Source organism: Trichoderma evansii, assembly GCF_050947405.1.
Source record: "Trichoderma evansii strain SZMC 28006 chromosome Unknown GGI43scaffold_2, whole genome shotgun sequence".
NCBI classification, from domain to species: Eukaryota; Fungi; Ascomycota; class Sordariomycetes; order Hypocreales; family Hypocreaceae; genus Trichoderma; species Trichoderma evansii.
In genome coordinates, this window is record NW_028145204.1 from 997,054 (window position 1) to 1,011,193 (window position 14,140).

General features: G+C 50.6%; 2 protein-coding genes across 2 annotated transcripts; one reads left to right on the plus strand and one right to left on the minus strand.

Moving 5' to 3' along the window:
• The first annotated feature begins 1,438 nt into the window (after positions 1-1,438).
• On the plus strand, positions 1,439-5,491 carry GGI43DRAFT_393039 (uncharacterized protein). The gene is made up of 4 exons (XM_083204622.1): positions 1,439-2,148; positions 2,216-3,868; positions 3,944-4,086; positions 4,152-5,491. Exons 1-4 carry the CDS (start codon positions 1,637-1,639, stop codon positions 5,240-5,242), a joined length of 3,399 nt encoding a protein of 1,132 aa, XP_083064850.1. The 5' UTR covers positions 1,439-1,636; the 3' UTR covers positions 5,243-5,491.
• A 651-nt stretch (positions 5,492-6,142) lies between these two features.
• Positions 6,143-8,262, minus strand: GGI43DRAFT_147677 (Alpha/Beta hydrolase protein). The gene is made up of 4 exons (XM_083199384.1): positions 7,632-8,262; positions 7,508-7,551; positions 6,711-7,349; positions 6,143-6,493 (listed from the first exon to the last, which is right to left on the minus strand). Exons 1-4 carry the CDS (start codon positions 7,848-7,850, stop codon positions 6,313-6,315), a joined length of 1,083 nt encoding a protein of 360 aa, XP_083064851.1. The 5' UTR covers positions 7,851-8,262; the 3' UTR covers positions 6,143-6,312.
• Between the last annotated feature and the right edge of the window lie 5,878 nt (positions 8,263-14,140).

A 14,140-nucleotide genomic window follows, 5' to 3' on the forward strand; every position in this document is an offset into this window, starting at 1 on the left:
AGAACTATCTACACTCAGCCCAATAACCTAATTTTGTCGATTCTGCATGCATCAGAGCCCTGATCCTGGCGTACAGACGCCCGTACTGCCCAACGCCCTGTCACTGGAAGATAAACAGATACATTGACTCTTCTAAACGTGGGGGAGGCATCAAGTGATCCTACCAGCCCAGGTTGCATGCATAATTCCGAAGTGGTGTTGCTTGATACTACTTTTCCTCAGGTAGCACCAAAGCAGTTTGGGGTAGAGGCATTTGCTTCCGATATTTGTAAATAATTTGGTCTCAGCTCAAGCCACATTAATTTAATCCATCAGGTGATGGTAATGGCGGTAGGACGAAATCACACCGCCAAAGGGAATATTCAGCCTCAGTTCGCCCCTGTGTCCCCATGGGGATAGAAACCCCGAGATGGACATTTCTGGAGCAGCTCTTTAGGGAGTGGCTGGCTGGCGAGGCTTGGGCTACTCCTGATTGTAACACACATTGAATTTTACTACTAATACTAGGTAGGATTATCTTGAAAGGGTCATTAGATAACAATACAGTGAAGGTATCGTGATATCGATAAGGCGAGGCTCAAAATAGTGACCATCGTTGAAGGAGTCTCTTGTCTTTGCTTGGCTAATACTCCCGCACCGCCTTACACAATTATTTTACTATTGTATTTCTTAATAAATGTTCAAAAGGGCGATAAAATATGATGGCCCCTGCTAACACTACTGCTGGCATAATTTACAAGCTTAAAACGTTTCTTTTGAGCCGTCTTGCTTTTTGTTGAATAAGCTTAATGCTAGAATGCTGGGCTGTGGAGTAAGTCTTTTCCATTCTACAGAGAATTTACACGCGCAAAGATACCGGGTAGGCTGCTATCCCAAAAGCCCAAAAGCAACCGAGAGCCTTGTGTAAAAGCGTCTCCTTTTATAATTGTCCACCAACGTGATCAATGCCTCTTATCGTGTCGAGCCTCAGAATCGCTTCTCACTGCCCCTGAGTACGCATAAAGAAAATCTCCATTACCTAGCTAGGTATCAAGTCTAGATTTGGTGGATTCCTGGTTCCATAATATCGCATATAGTGTCCGTAAATGTATTAAGAGACTCCTCACCATCAAGACCTACAGACCCGCGCCTCCCAGATTTGAGTCAAAACCATCACAGCCATGGACAAAAGCTGACTGCCTTTGCAGTATTAGGAAGGCTGACTCCATTGCGCTGCTACGATGACTCTTCATAATTTTATTTTGCAGCGCCTGGATTGGCCAATTTCGTCTTCTCCGCATTCTCAAGCTACGAAATTGAGCATGAGTGACTCATATTGCTAGTTCCAGGGCAAAACGACCGCCTTTGTCAGCAGCTTTTTCTGCGTGAGGCTTTGCCGCTTTGCCACACCCAGCTGCGTGCCCCACTATAATTCGATGAAATTCAAAGATTCCATCCATCGAAATATCAAGTCGACGAGCGCAACATTTTTTTTGCTGCATCATCATAGCTCGCGGCTTTATTTATCCTTTCTGCTTTTCATCGTTTCATTCTGTCAGAGTTGCTTATACCCGTTGTTTTGTGCGATAGCGCGATTTCGCCCAGCTTGGATCCCCAGACTCACACACATCTGCTCACTCAGCCTTGTCAACGTTTCATGCACCAAAGCGATCAAATCACCGATCACGTTCAGAGAAGCTCTCTTCAGAGCTCAACCGCAACCATGCCGGAAGGCGAAGCCTCGCAGACTCAGAACCCATCTCAGAATGCCTCCAGAGGAGCTCATAGAGCTCGTAGAGGCAGAGGTCGTGGCGGCAGAGGACGAGGAAATCAGCATGGTGATCACACTCAAGCAGCTCAAGGGCAACCTGCCCCGCAACAAGCCAGCTCAGAAAATTCATCTACTCCCACAGCAAGCCTACCCCAGCAGGAGCCAGCAGCCTCTGGAAATTCATCAAGATCGTCTCGCGGAGGAAGAGGCCGAAGAGGGCCGCGGCAGAGTGAGCGAGGTGGCGCAAGACATAGTGCCCCTCGAGCTCCTCTGCCAGGCCCATCACGGCGATTTGGCGGCCACCTCACAGTGGAAGCGGATGATGCGAATTCAGAAGTTCTCTCATTAAGTGCAGAGGCTCCTGAGTTTGTCCCGGGCCAGCCGGTAATGCCAAGGGCGTAAGTAGCTTGATTTTAGTATACTATTTAATTTTCTGTAGCCATCCAGTTGCTGATAATCCTCTAGCAAGCCAAGGAAATCCGAGGCATCTAAACAGCCCGAGGTAAGGCTTCCAAAATCTACAGCTGCGGACCTTGGAACCAGAATCCACGAGGATATCAGCAATAGCAACTATGAATGTGCCGTATGCACAGACGAGGTCCTCCGGAAATCTCACGTGTGGTCTTGCAACGTCTGTTGGACGGTAGTCCATCTCAAATGTGCTAAAAAATGGTATCAAAATCAAATGAAGCAAGCTTCTGAGAGGCGACAAACAGAGCCCCAAACGGAGGACTCATGGAGGTGTCCCGGCTGTAATTCCAAATTATCTGATGAGCCAGGCTCCTACCACTGCTGGTGTGGAAAAGACATCAACCCAAGGCCCTCTAGTACCTCGCTTCCTCCACACTCTTGCGGACAGACATGCTCAAAACCCAGAGGAACATGTCCTCACCCTTGTGGTCTCCAATGTCACGCTGGGCCTTGCCCGCCGTGTAACCTTGTAGGACCTACACAATCTTGCTTTTGTGGAAAGAATACCTCCCAGAAATTGTGCAGAGAGACCGATTACGAAAATGGCTGGAGCTGCCAAGAGATTTGCGGCGACCTTTTGCCCTGCGGAGAGCACTTCTGTCCGAACCCATGCCATCCTGGACTCTGTGGAGATTGTGATCTGAAGGTCGACGCAAAGTGCTACTGCGGGCGCGTTGAGAAGAAAGTACCTTGCTTCGAGAGGCAAGAAATACAGTCCTCTTATGATGTTAATGATGGCTCATGGTTCGACGGCTCTTTCAGCTGCCAAACGCCATGCGACAGGAAATTTGACTGCGGCACTCACAGCTGCTCTGAAACTTGCCATCCCCAAGATGAGCAAGCAGCCCATTGCCCTTATTCCCCCGATGTGGTTACGCATTGTCCATGTGGCAAAACACCACTCGATGAACTCTTACAGGACCCGAGGCAATCTTGCGAAGACCCCGTACCTCACTGTGAGAGAGTTTGCGACAAACTTCTTCCTTGTGGTCACACTTGTAAAGCCAAATGCCATACCGGCGATTGTGGATTCTGTACAGAAACGATTGAGATTTCGTGCCGATGCGGGAGAACTGCATCTACAACGGTTTGCCACCAGGGAGACATCCAACCACCATGGTGCATGAGAACATGCCAAGCTATTTTGAGCTGTGGCCGCCACAAGTGTGGTGAACGCTGCTGCCCAGGAGAAAAGAAGGCTGCAGAGAGGCAAGCAGCTTCCAAGAAGAAAAACCGACAGCCAGGTGATTCTGTTGTTGAGGCTGAGCACATCTGCATCAGGACATGCGGACGACCGCTGAAATGCGGTAGCCACGACTGCCAGCAGATATGCCACAGAGGGCCATGCGCAAGCTGCCCTGAAGCCATATTCCATGAAATTAGCTGCAATTGCGGCCGGACGGTGCTTCAGCCGCCGCAGCCATGTGGGACTCACGCTCCGGAGTGTCGGTTTAACTGCCCAAGACGACCGGCTTGTGGGCACCCGCCTGTTGAACACAATTGCCATATGGACGATATAGCTTGTCCCAAATGTCCATTCTTGGTGGATAAGTGGTGTGCTTGCGGCAAAGAAAAGCTGAAAAGCCAGCCTTGTCACCTTCAAGCGGCCCACTGTGGACGACCTTGTGGAAAGACTCTGAAGTGCGGGTATGTGATATTTTCCGTTCCGGCTTTCTTCTCTATGAACTGAATTAATCGACATATACTGACATGATTATCTAGACTACACAAGTGCCGAAAGCTATGCCACCGGCCAGGAGAGTGTGAAGATAGCGCAAGTTCCAGTCAGACTTGTGGCCAAGTGTGCGGCAAGACGAAGCTATTCTGCGATCATACTTGCCAGAATGCTTGCCACGGTCCAACTCGTAAGTCTAAAATGAAAATATCAGCAGTAATTCAAATGAAAGCAGCTCCTAACCGAACCTTGCAGCTTGCAACGAATCAACTCCTTGTACGGCCAAGACCGTCATCACTTGTCCCTGCGGTCACCGCCAGCAGGAAGTGAAATGTCATGCCAGCAGCTCTAATCCCACGCCAACTCGGCCTGAGCTCAAATGTGACGATGAATGTCTCCGCCTGGAGCGAAACAAGCGTCTTGCTGCGGCACTAAACATTGATCCCACGTCTCACACGAACGACCACGTCCCGTATTCAGAGACTACTCTTCGGCTCTTCAAGGAGAACTTGACCTGGGCAGAGACCCAGGAGCGCGAATTCCGCGTATTCTCCAAGAGCCCTAACGAGGCACGTTTGAGATATAAACCGATGCCTAACCATCAACGACAGTTCCTACATGTATTGGCAGAAGACTACGGGCTAGAGAGTAAAAGCGAGGACATCGAACCTTATCGCTACGTCGTCGTCTGGAAGGGCTCCAAGTTTGTCTCTGCGCCAACCAAGACTCTGGCGCAGTGCATCAAGATCCGAGAGACTCAAGCGGCAGAAGCTGCTGCCACAGCAGCCGCCAACTCGAGAGCCCCTACTCCACCACCCGCCATCATAACCGAGCCGTTCAACTCTTTCCTCCTCACATCTCCCCGATTCGGACTCACCCTCGAGGACGTCGAAACTGCTCTCAAAGCCGAACTGGCAAGCCAGTCATCAACCTTCAACTTCAACACGACCTTCCTGCCTTCAGATGAGATCCTCATCCGTGCCACGCCGCACTACTCCTCCTTTCTGACGCCCCCCGCCGTCGAGCAGGCCCTTCAGACCATGAAGCCCCGTCTCGACGGCACCATCAAGAGTCTCGACGTCGCGGGCAACATCCTACTCTGCCACGTCGACGCCAACGAGCAAATCTCCCGCAGGGAAGATATCAGCAGGAACGATGCCTCCGGATGGAGCGCCGTCGCCGGCCGCGCTGCGGCCAAGAGGGACGACGCAAAGACGGAGACGCATGCTGCTTCTGCGAGCGGCAGCTCTGGAAAACGACTGCTGCTCGGGCTGAAGAAGAAGAAGGTGGAGATTAAGAGGGAGAAGTCTTGGACGGAGCAGCTTGGTGGAGATGTGGAGTGTTGAAGAAGTTGATTTGCTTTGACTTTTGCTTTTTTATTGTTATGCTTGATTTAAAACTGGATGTATACTTATTGGGATGAAATGAAGGACATCACGCATCACTTATTATTATAAAGGTGTTGACGTGGTATCAGTATAAGAGCTGATCAAGAAGCAGCACAGCTTATTACAACAGCGAAGGGCATGCATCTTGCATAAAGCTTTGAAAATTATTATTATATATAAAAAGAGAAATTCATTAGGAAAAAAAAATCAAATAGAAAAAAAATCATTATAATTATCTATTAACCTTCTCTCATACTCCGTATATCCCCGTCTATATAAGAACACCTCTAATGCATATATGCATCCTTCTCCCACCAAAGCTCGAGCCCCATTCTATAATTTTTTTTGTGTGTGGCCGTATCAGATATATGCTTTATATGCTACCTACCTTGTTTAATGCGAGAGTATTAAAAAAAAAGCGAGAGAAGAGAAAAAGGAGAAAAAAAAAAAGAAAAGGCAAGGCAAAGCCACCCAATGAAACAAATCGCCTGCGGCACGCGTTCATATTGAAAAGCGCGTAATAGGGCGTGCCGTTATAGATACGCCCGTCACCAGTGGAGCAGTAAAACACACACGCACCAAAAAAACACCAGAAAAAAAAAATTGTGTGCTGAGTAGCGGAAAGAAAAAAAAATTCGTTGCACATCGAATTATGTCCCCTATCCCTCTTCTCACCGGAAGAAGGCATTCAAAAATATAAAAAATGCAGCACGTTTCGGGGGCAGGGTATATGTATATCACGCGACGCATCTCCCCTCCACACACACGCTCTCCAATATTATCGTCACATGGGCTATAGGAACCACCTACAATCCCACGCTTGGCCCGTCTTGCCTGAGGCCGCCCTCTTTTCTATCTAGTTAGCACCTCCATTCAGTGAAATCTACGGCCCATGATGGGGTCAGCATGCAAAAAGAAATCAAGCGTTCAAGGGCCCTGGTATAGAGATCCCCTTGATGCAATATAAATCGCCACGCTCCACAGGGATATGCCTGCTTTGTATCATGTCAACCCAGCGAGGCACAGTCTTATAACTGGCTTTTGGTCTCCGTGATGGGTGCATCATTTAACGAGTCGGCTATAAAATCTGAGATGGCTTCAAAGTAGCCATCCTCTAGCACGCTCGAGTTATGATCGCCACCCGGGAATGTCTTCCACGTCTTGCTGAAGGAGGTGGAGACATTGTAAAGCTGGGTCATATGACTAGGTCTGCAGTTGTTTTCCTCTTTGGTTAGCTTTGATATCAGGTATATCAGAGAGAAGAGGGAGTGTAAAAAACTGGCGGTTGGTGTGGGATCGATCAGGGTTTGATAAGAGTTTTAATCAGGGGCCAGGTGAATGGCTCAGATTTTGTGGATGATGCAATTTGCTCATCATTTGATCCCGGAAAAGGTAGATGTGAAGAATGTAGGTTGCGTAGACTTACGGAATAATCTCATCTTGCAAACCGCTAAGGAACAAGATGGGAACCTTGGTGATGGACGGCAAGGTTGCCTCGCTGGGCCATACCTGGTGGCAGAGCAGTGTAAAATATTTGGCAGGTGGAAGAACGGAAGGAATCAGTTTGCGCATGGAGAGAAAAGTATTCTCCAGAATCAGACCCGCAATGTCGCCCCGTTCTTGGTTCTTGGCCACTAGCTTGATGCTGACGGCTCCACCGAGGCTCTGGCCGTAGACAACGAACCGGTGATGCCTCGTTTCCGCTCGCTCGCGCAGGTAGTTGAGGCCGGTCTGGGCATCGATCCCCAAGCCCGACTCGTCTGGTTCGCCGGTGGATGCGCCGTAGCCTCGATACTCCAGCATAAAGACGTTGCAGCCAATCATTTGGATGAAGACGCGGGCGATGGGCAGGCGGTGACCGATATTGCCTGCATTGCCGTGGAACATGATGATTGTGATGTCCGAGTTCTTGCCGCCACGGGGGCCGCGAATGTAGTAGGCCGAGAGCTTCTCTCCATCGTCGGTGGGGATGACCAGCTCTTCAAAATCTTTGATTCCGAATTGTGTAGGACGCGGGATGTCGGTTCGTGAGTTTGTTGGCATATGAGAGGGATAAATGAGCGCCCTGCAGTCAGTCGTTGTTAGCTTAGCTCGAGCTTCGGCTCAGGGTTTGGGTTTGGGACGAAATGATAACGAGATGATAGGAGCCGAGGTGGGCTGGGGGGATTGGTGACTGCGTATTGGGGGCTGCAAATTGGGACTCGTAAGCTGGAGGATACGCACTTTTGTTTAAAGTAGAGGAGGGACGTGAGGATAGCCGCAATGCCCTGTGATTCGAGGTTCGCGGTCAGTTTTCGCCAATGCAAAGTCGAGGCACTCCTCCTGCACCGTCGCGGGCTTGGCTTACTGTTGAGGCCAGAGCTGGCAGACGCATGTAGCCTGCAGCCGAGGTCAGGAAAGAGGCGGTCTGGCCAAAGTAGCCGTTCATCATGTTGTTGTTGCTGTGGTGGTGGTGATTATGATTATGATTATTGTTTGTTGAGCCGGGAGGGGGTGTGTTTGAGTTTGAGGTCATCTTTCCATTCTTGGGAGAAGGTGTAGTCGAGCGGCGGATTGAATATCGCATGTGGTCCCATACCCAAGCCACAGCAATTCAGCCTGATGACACGACAACATGTAGTCGGGGGAAAAAAAAGAGGGTCCGCCGATCTGAGCAACAAGCAAGGCGAATTATAATAATATTCGAAATCAATAAAGGGAGAGGCGTGGATTCGTGATTAATTTTTTTTTTTTTGCTTTTTGCGAGACGCCGTAGGTTCAGCGCCTGGGTCCGTAAATCTTCCCTTGATCCTTGTTCTGATTGATCCGTTTGCGCGTAAGTTTGCGTCAGGGGTGTCGGATAGGAAGAGGTAAAAAAAGCCAAAAGTCGTCAAAAGATTGGAAAATGCAACAGGAAAACAAGACAAAAAGTATATAATTAAACGACAGGTCAGCTTAGTCGACGTGGAGCTGCTGGCGGCCGCTGGATGCAAATGCAGATGCAAATGAATTGGACGCCACCGATGCCAACTGTGCAGATGCAGATTGGGTGTGCCGCTGCCTGGAGTAAATGGTCGAATCGTGCGTCCTAAGGCTGCATCGTGCGTCCCGTTGGTGGGAGAGAGAAAGTCGGTGGGCTGAAGAAGAGAAGCGAATTGAAGCAACGAGAGAAAGGAAAAAATGAGCGTGAGGGAGGGTGTGAGAATCCGAGGATTGGCCTGAGGATTGGAGAGAGAGAGAGGAAGGTGAAGAGAAGGAAGAGGACGACGACTAGGATAAGAAGAGAAAAGAACGAGAAAAATTCGACGCCAGATCCAATCTAATCCAGGGAGAGCACAGGACGGACCTCGGCGGGTTCAAGGTGCTCCGTAATAATCTTCCAATCTGATAGTCGTTAATGAATTGGGTTAAATGGAAATGAGCTGGCCGAAAATTGGAGTGGAAACGCTCAATCTCCGCCAGGCGCGAGCTGGTGGCCGGGCTGCCCTGCAGTTAGTTGATGGGCGCCCCGAGCGATTTACCGTCATTTCATTTACAGCGTTTATAAGGGCCGTTAATATTAATAGTAGCCACCAGCCTTATGAGAATTATTATTAGCCACTGTCCATTGTGACGCCTGGCCGATCAGAGCAAGGAGACACAGAGAGAGAGCGCGCTATTCTATTGTTTTGCTGCAGTGGGAGAAGGCCTTTGGAAGGCAGAGAAGGTGAGGATCTCGCGGCCCGAAGAGCTAGAAGAGCGCTAGATCTGGGGGACCCGGGGTTCTGGACTCACTAAAGCTTCTAGCTGCTGAAAGCTCAGCTCGAGAAGCAGTACGAAGTATTAGTCGTTGCACTATTATACTGGGGCTCAATGCCATTGTCGCGTGTCTGCCTGGAGCTGGCAACAATCTTCATCTTCCAATCAATCAATCAATTGTGATGTGTAGCACACAGAATGACAGCTGTCTGCCGCACTGCATGCTGCATAGCCATAGCCCTGCCGTATGTACGTCCCAAGTAGGTAGGCGAGGATATGGGTCGCTCGCTACGGATATAGATACGGATATGGACACAGCCAAGTATGGATATAGACGTCGCCGTAATAATAGATATGGATACTCGTACGGTCGCAGTAGCACTAACACGGCCCTGCAAGCTGGCCTCAACAAAGAACTTCCCAGATGCACCAGATACCGGCGCTGTGCTGTGCTGTGCTGTGCTGTGCTGTGCTGCAATGCAGACGCTCTGCATCATGCACTTCGCGACCGGCTGCAGCCTCAGCCTAGCCTCACCTCAGACAAACAGCTGATTGCTGACGACGACCGGTGATGGGATCAATTCAATGCCAGCAAACATGCTTCTGTGCAACGAGTGCAGCAGAGCGGTGTCAGCTTCAATCTTCCGCTCGAACCCAGCCATGACTCGGATGAAGCAATGCAATCAGACCTTCCCTACGCTGTGCTGTACTCTGCACGGCATATACTACCGGTGATACGTGTAGCACTGCAGGGTTGCTGCGCGAGGCGGTTTACACGACAACGCCACATCAAATCGTCGATTTCGCAATCTTGATCCAATATACGACGCACAGCATCCATCTGCGCTCTTCCAATCAAGTGCTATTAATTCATCATGTGCCGTAACCAATGGCTTATCAGATACTAGTAGTGTTTAATAGCAAATTTCAAGACGCCATCATCAATCACATTCCAGAAGGCTTTAGCAAAAGCAACTACCAGTGTTAGCGGTAGTAGTAGTAGCAGTAGCATCAGCCGAGGTGTACTAGCTGCAGCTGCAACTCCCGGCATCCCTCGACGATTCCAGGATTGTTTTTTTCTCAACCGGCTTACGCCTCTGGACCTGCATAGCCGGAGGCAGCGGACAAAGTATTCCTTCCGTATCGAGGAGGTGGCAACCAAGAAGAGGAATTACAAATAAGCAGCGCGAAAAAAAAGTGACGAGACTCAAAATAGTGTACTTCACCGAGTGGTATTACTCGTTCATGGAAGATAGAGGCGAGATGGTAATATCACCAAGACATCTTATCTTCTGTTTTGACCGCCCGTATGCAATATTACTCGACGTACTTGTCGCAGACCATTTTCACCTTTCCAATCTTACACGGGCCATTGACCTCATTCATCATCTTGCATCGCCAAGCTAGGCTGAAGGATTCAGATTTGGCCCAATCCGCGTTGCTCTCGCCGGGGTCTAAGCTCTGAAACATTGTGACAGTAGATCTGGGGCAGCGCCATTCCTGGCCTGGCAGTTCCAATGGCAAATGTCTCTCGCATCGAGCGGCAGCATGATAAAAAGTCCAAAGATATTCTTACTCTTAGGTATGTAGATACGGCAACTCGGGTCTGATACCTAATCACAGGATACAAGTGTATAATTGCTCTGTGTGTACAGTATGAAGCACACACTCGTAGTTGGTGATGGTAGGAATTAGTGCAGCGCCACCACCGCGAGATGCCCGTAAACTGGCGATCTCATGGTTGTGATTAGACACCATCCGGCCCTTGGTTCTGAGACACGCATGATGCAGCCATGCATTGCATGCCTCCTCCCCTCCCAGAGAGCCAGAAACAAGGCATGCGTGCTGTGTTTTAGTCCAATGCCGCTGCTAGCACCATGCCCGGAGCATCTCCATCCACCCATCCAACTGGCCATCTACGCATCTAGTCGCCACACGTGCCGCACATCTCATTTTAAATCCTACATATGACCTTTTTTCGTTGCGGAATGGAGGTGGGCAGCCGGCAGTGGCGCGAGGAGCGCGTGAGGCGGGATGGTGAGAGAGGAGAGCCCGGCTGAGATGGATGAATGAATGGGCGCCATCGCGTGTTGCTGTTCCAGACCAATATAGATATGGGATAATACGACTGAGACATTCATTGATAAGCCCAAACATTGAACCCAGCTGCTAACGTGATGATGCTAGCATGAATACTAGCAATACTAGTAATGCTAGTAAAGGCTGCGTACCTGTATTAGCACCAAGTGGCACTGCCCGGTATTACGACCACTGCTATTGCTGGTGTTAGTCCTCCGTATCACCTACCAAACACAGCACACGCCTTGTTTTTCGTCCCCTCCCGGAACACCATCCGCAGTCCCGCCCTCTTCTGCTTAGCACATGAAAGGATAAGGGAAGAATATGCATGCACTACTTTAGCAGCAAACCTGGCTGCATATTCCCTGGGCGCACGTAGCGCTGATCCGTCATGGGCTGGCAAATGGGGTCGAAGCAGAGCTTCCCATAGCCTTGAAGGCCCTTTTCTTTTCCCCCCTTCACGACGCAATGCAAGATGGGAGACGCGCATCACATCCACGTCCTGGATTGGGCCGTCCCTGCGTCGACGCAACAGTAACAAGTGATGGATGGAGACATGGGCTGCGGTCTCGTCTCGTCTCTTGTCTTGACTTGATTCCTGGCGCTGACACGGAGCCAGTTGGGCGTCTCAAGTAGCCAACCGGATGGGGGTCCGTTGGCTCTTTGGTTTGGGATGCTTCAGATTTTGCTTTTGCTGCGCTGATGTTGGCGCTCGCAGCTCAGGATGGACCAGTTAGCGGCTGCAGCGACGCCGCAAATAAAGGGGGGGAGGCTTAAGGTTTGCGTTAAAAACTCAGAATCAAGGGGAATACGGGCCTTGGAGAAATAGAGAGCGGTGACGACGGTGTGTTTTCTTTAAACAGCAGCTCGCAGCGCTGCGTGTAGGTATGCAATGCGCTTGACAACTGATTCGGCCCCCATGACTCTCGCGCTGCTAGTTTAGCATAATAAGTTGGGTGTTACAGCTGGACTGTAGCGGCACACAGGCAAAGAGACCGCCTTTTTTTGGTCTTTGTTCCTTGTCGAGTCTTGCCACGCTGCAACGGTCGTCGTCATCACCGTCGTTTTGGGCAGCTACAGAACAGCAAATTTGCTGTTGTTCGACTTTCGGTGATGAAATCGCAAACCACGTCGACAAACGGCGTACAGAGTCATCGTTGCCTTGGCTGTTCCCTGCCAACCGTTTGCTGCTTGGGCGGCCAGCAGAGCCCCAAAAGTCGCCTTCGCCGTCGGGTTGAGCCGCTACGACAACTCCCGGGGCGTGCATTCGCGCTGCTTAGCTCATGTGACCGCCATGGGAAATGAAGCTCCCGCAGCCAATCGTCGCGCTGCCTCACCCGAGTTTCGAGTGGCAGCGCTTGGTTGCCGGGGCGTGCGCGTAGCAGCGAGATCTGGACTGGGGCATTTCTGTTTTTGCTGCTCGCCGTTCACCGCAGCAAGGCAGGATTTTCTGCGTTTTTGCTTCTGGCTTTGCAATTTTTTCCCTCCCACGCTTGGGACGCAAGGCGCCAATAGACAAGCCCTAAGGCACTGCCTGATGCCCAACAGGGATCGGGATGACCAGCCAGGACGAAGACATGGAACACGAAAGGAAAGGAAAGGAACAATATTGCATGTGCAAGGTTTGTCGCCGACGTCGTCGTGCAGAGGCGCAGGCAGGGAGAAAAAAAATAGTAGTTGCAGCAGCTAGCCGCTTGCCTTGCCAGAGGATAAAAACAGACATCAGACTCTAAATCCAGAGCTGGAGGGTGGCATCCGCCATCCCAGCCCGTGCCTCTCCAACAGACTAAATACAGCCCAGCAGCCGCTGACTACCCGTTTGCAGTCAAGTGCTCTTTTTTGCTCTGCTTTTTTGCTTTGTTGTTGCTTCATCTTGCAACTCTCTTCACTGCCGTATTCCCAAGGTTTAACGCTTCCCCGGCGCTATCAACCGCTATCAACCGCCATCAGGCCCTGGCCGAGTCCCCCTCCACCCCTCTAAATCGCCCCTCCATTCCCCATTGCCCGCCCGTCATTCCCAGGCCAATTCTCCTCCCGTTCGTAGAGGGGCCTATCAGGTAATTTTTTTTTCCTTCTTCTGCCAATTTTTTCTTCCTCGTTCTTCACACGCCCTCAAATTCTGAGACGCATTCCTCCAACAAAGCGCTCCCTTGCGTCTCCGCGAGCCTTTACGAGACGCCACGAAACACTACGAAGCCGTTGTGGGCTGCATTCTTTTTGATTCGCTTCGTGCGCTGCCATTTGCGCTGCCATTTGCGCTGCCGACCAAGAAACCAAAGAAAAAAAAAAAAAAAAAACTCTTGCCTGGCTCTCCACCACCCGCGCCAACAAGGCCTTACAGCAGCAGCAGCAACAAAAAAAAAAAAAAAAAAAAAATCCAGCTGGAAACGCCCGTCTGCCTGCTTTGACTCTGCCGCCGCTGCACCTCAGCGTCTCCATCCTCTCGTTATCGAATCGCAACCCCCGTCAAAAAAGCAAAACAAAATAAGAGGCCGCGGCCACTCACAATCCAGGAACCGGCCAACTCTATCGCCCGTCCAATCAGTCGCGCCGCCAACATGGTTTCTTTCTCGTGCGAGGTACGCACTAGCGAACTTACATGCTTGTTTATGCCCTCCCGCTTTGTCTAGTCCCTTGTTGTTCTGTCATTCCCTTTTGTGGCGTTGCGCTGGACCCCCCCTGGTCATTTCTGCTTCTCTCCAGAGCATGAGATGGCCCTTGATAGCCTGACATCACCTTTGCTTTGCGCACGCCACCCTCCTTGTCCCGCAGCTATTCAGATGCCACCACCACACTCTGCGCCGTACGAGCATTTCGCAACAAGGCGCCATAACGCTATTTCGAGCTGCATCCCTCATGCCCCGTTCCGCTGATCCCCTCTGGTCCACTCGGCTGTCTCTCTCAAACTCCCCTCCCCCTCACCCCCTACCCTACCCGCAACCGCGCTTCCTATATCCATCCACAGCTCGCATCACCTCGTCTGCATTGCACTAGTCTCTTTCTCAACTCCCGAATCCTCAACTTCCTCTCTGACTTTGTTTACATCTAGTCGTGTGGTGA

What these genes read in the sequence shown, in the direction of transcription:
- GGI43DRAFT_147677 (XM_083199384.1), bottom strand. Translation starts at nt 7,850, where the DNA reads ATGCGATATTCAATCCGCCGCTCGACTACACCTTCTCCCAAGAATGGA. An exon ending in TGCCAGCTCTGGCCTCAACA is followed by an intron (nt 7,552 to 7,631) that starts GTAAGCCAAGCC and finishes CTCGAATCACAG; the next exon opens with GGCATTGCGGCTATCCTCAC. An exon ending in CTCCTCTACTTTAAACAAAA is followed by an intron (nt 7,350 to 7,507) that starts GTGCGTATCCTC and finishes GACTGACTGCAG; the next exon opens with GGCGCTCATTTATCCCTCTC.
- GGI43DRAFT_393039 (XM_083204622.1), top strand. Translation starts at nt 1,637, where the DNA reads ATGCACCAAAGCGATCAAATCACCGATCACGTTCAGAGAAGCTCTCTT. An exon ending in CAGCCGGTAATGCCAAGGGC is followed by an intron (nt 2,149 to 2,215) that starts GTAAGTAGCTTG and finishes ATAATCCTCTAG; the next exon opens with CAAGCCAAGGAAATCCGAGG. An exon ending in GGAAAGACTCTGAAGTGCGG is followed by an intron (nt 3,869 to 3,943) that starts GTATGTGATATT and finishes ATGATTATCTAG; the next exon opens with ACTACACAAGTGCCGAAAGC.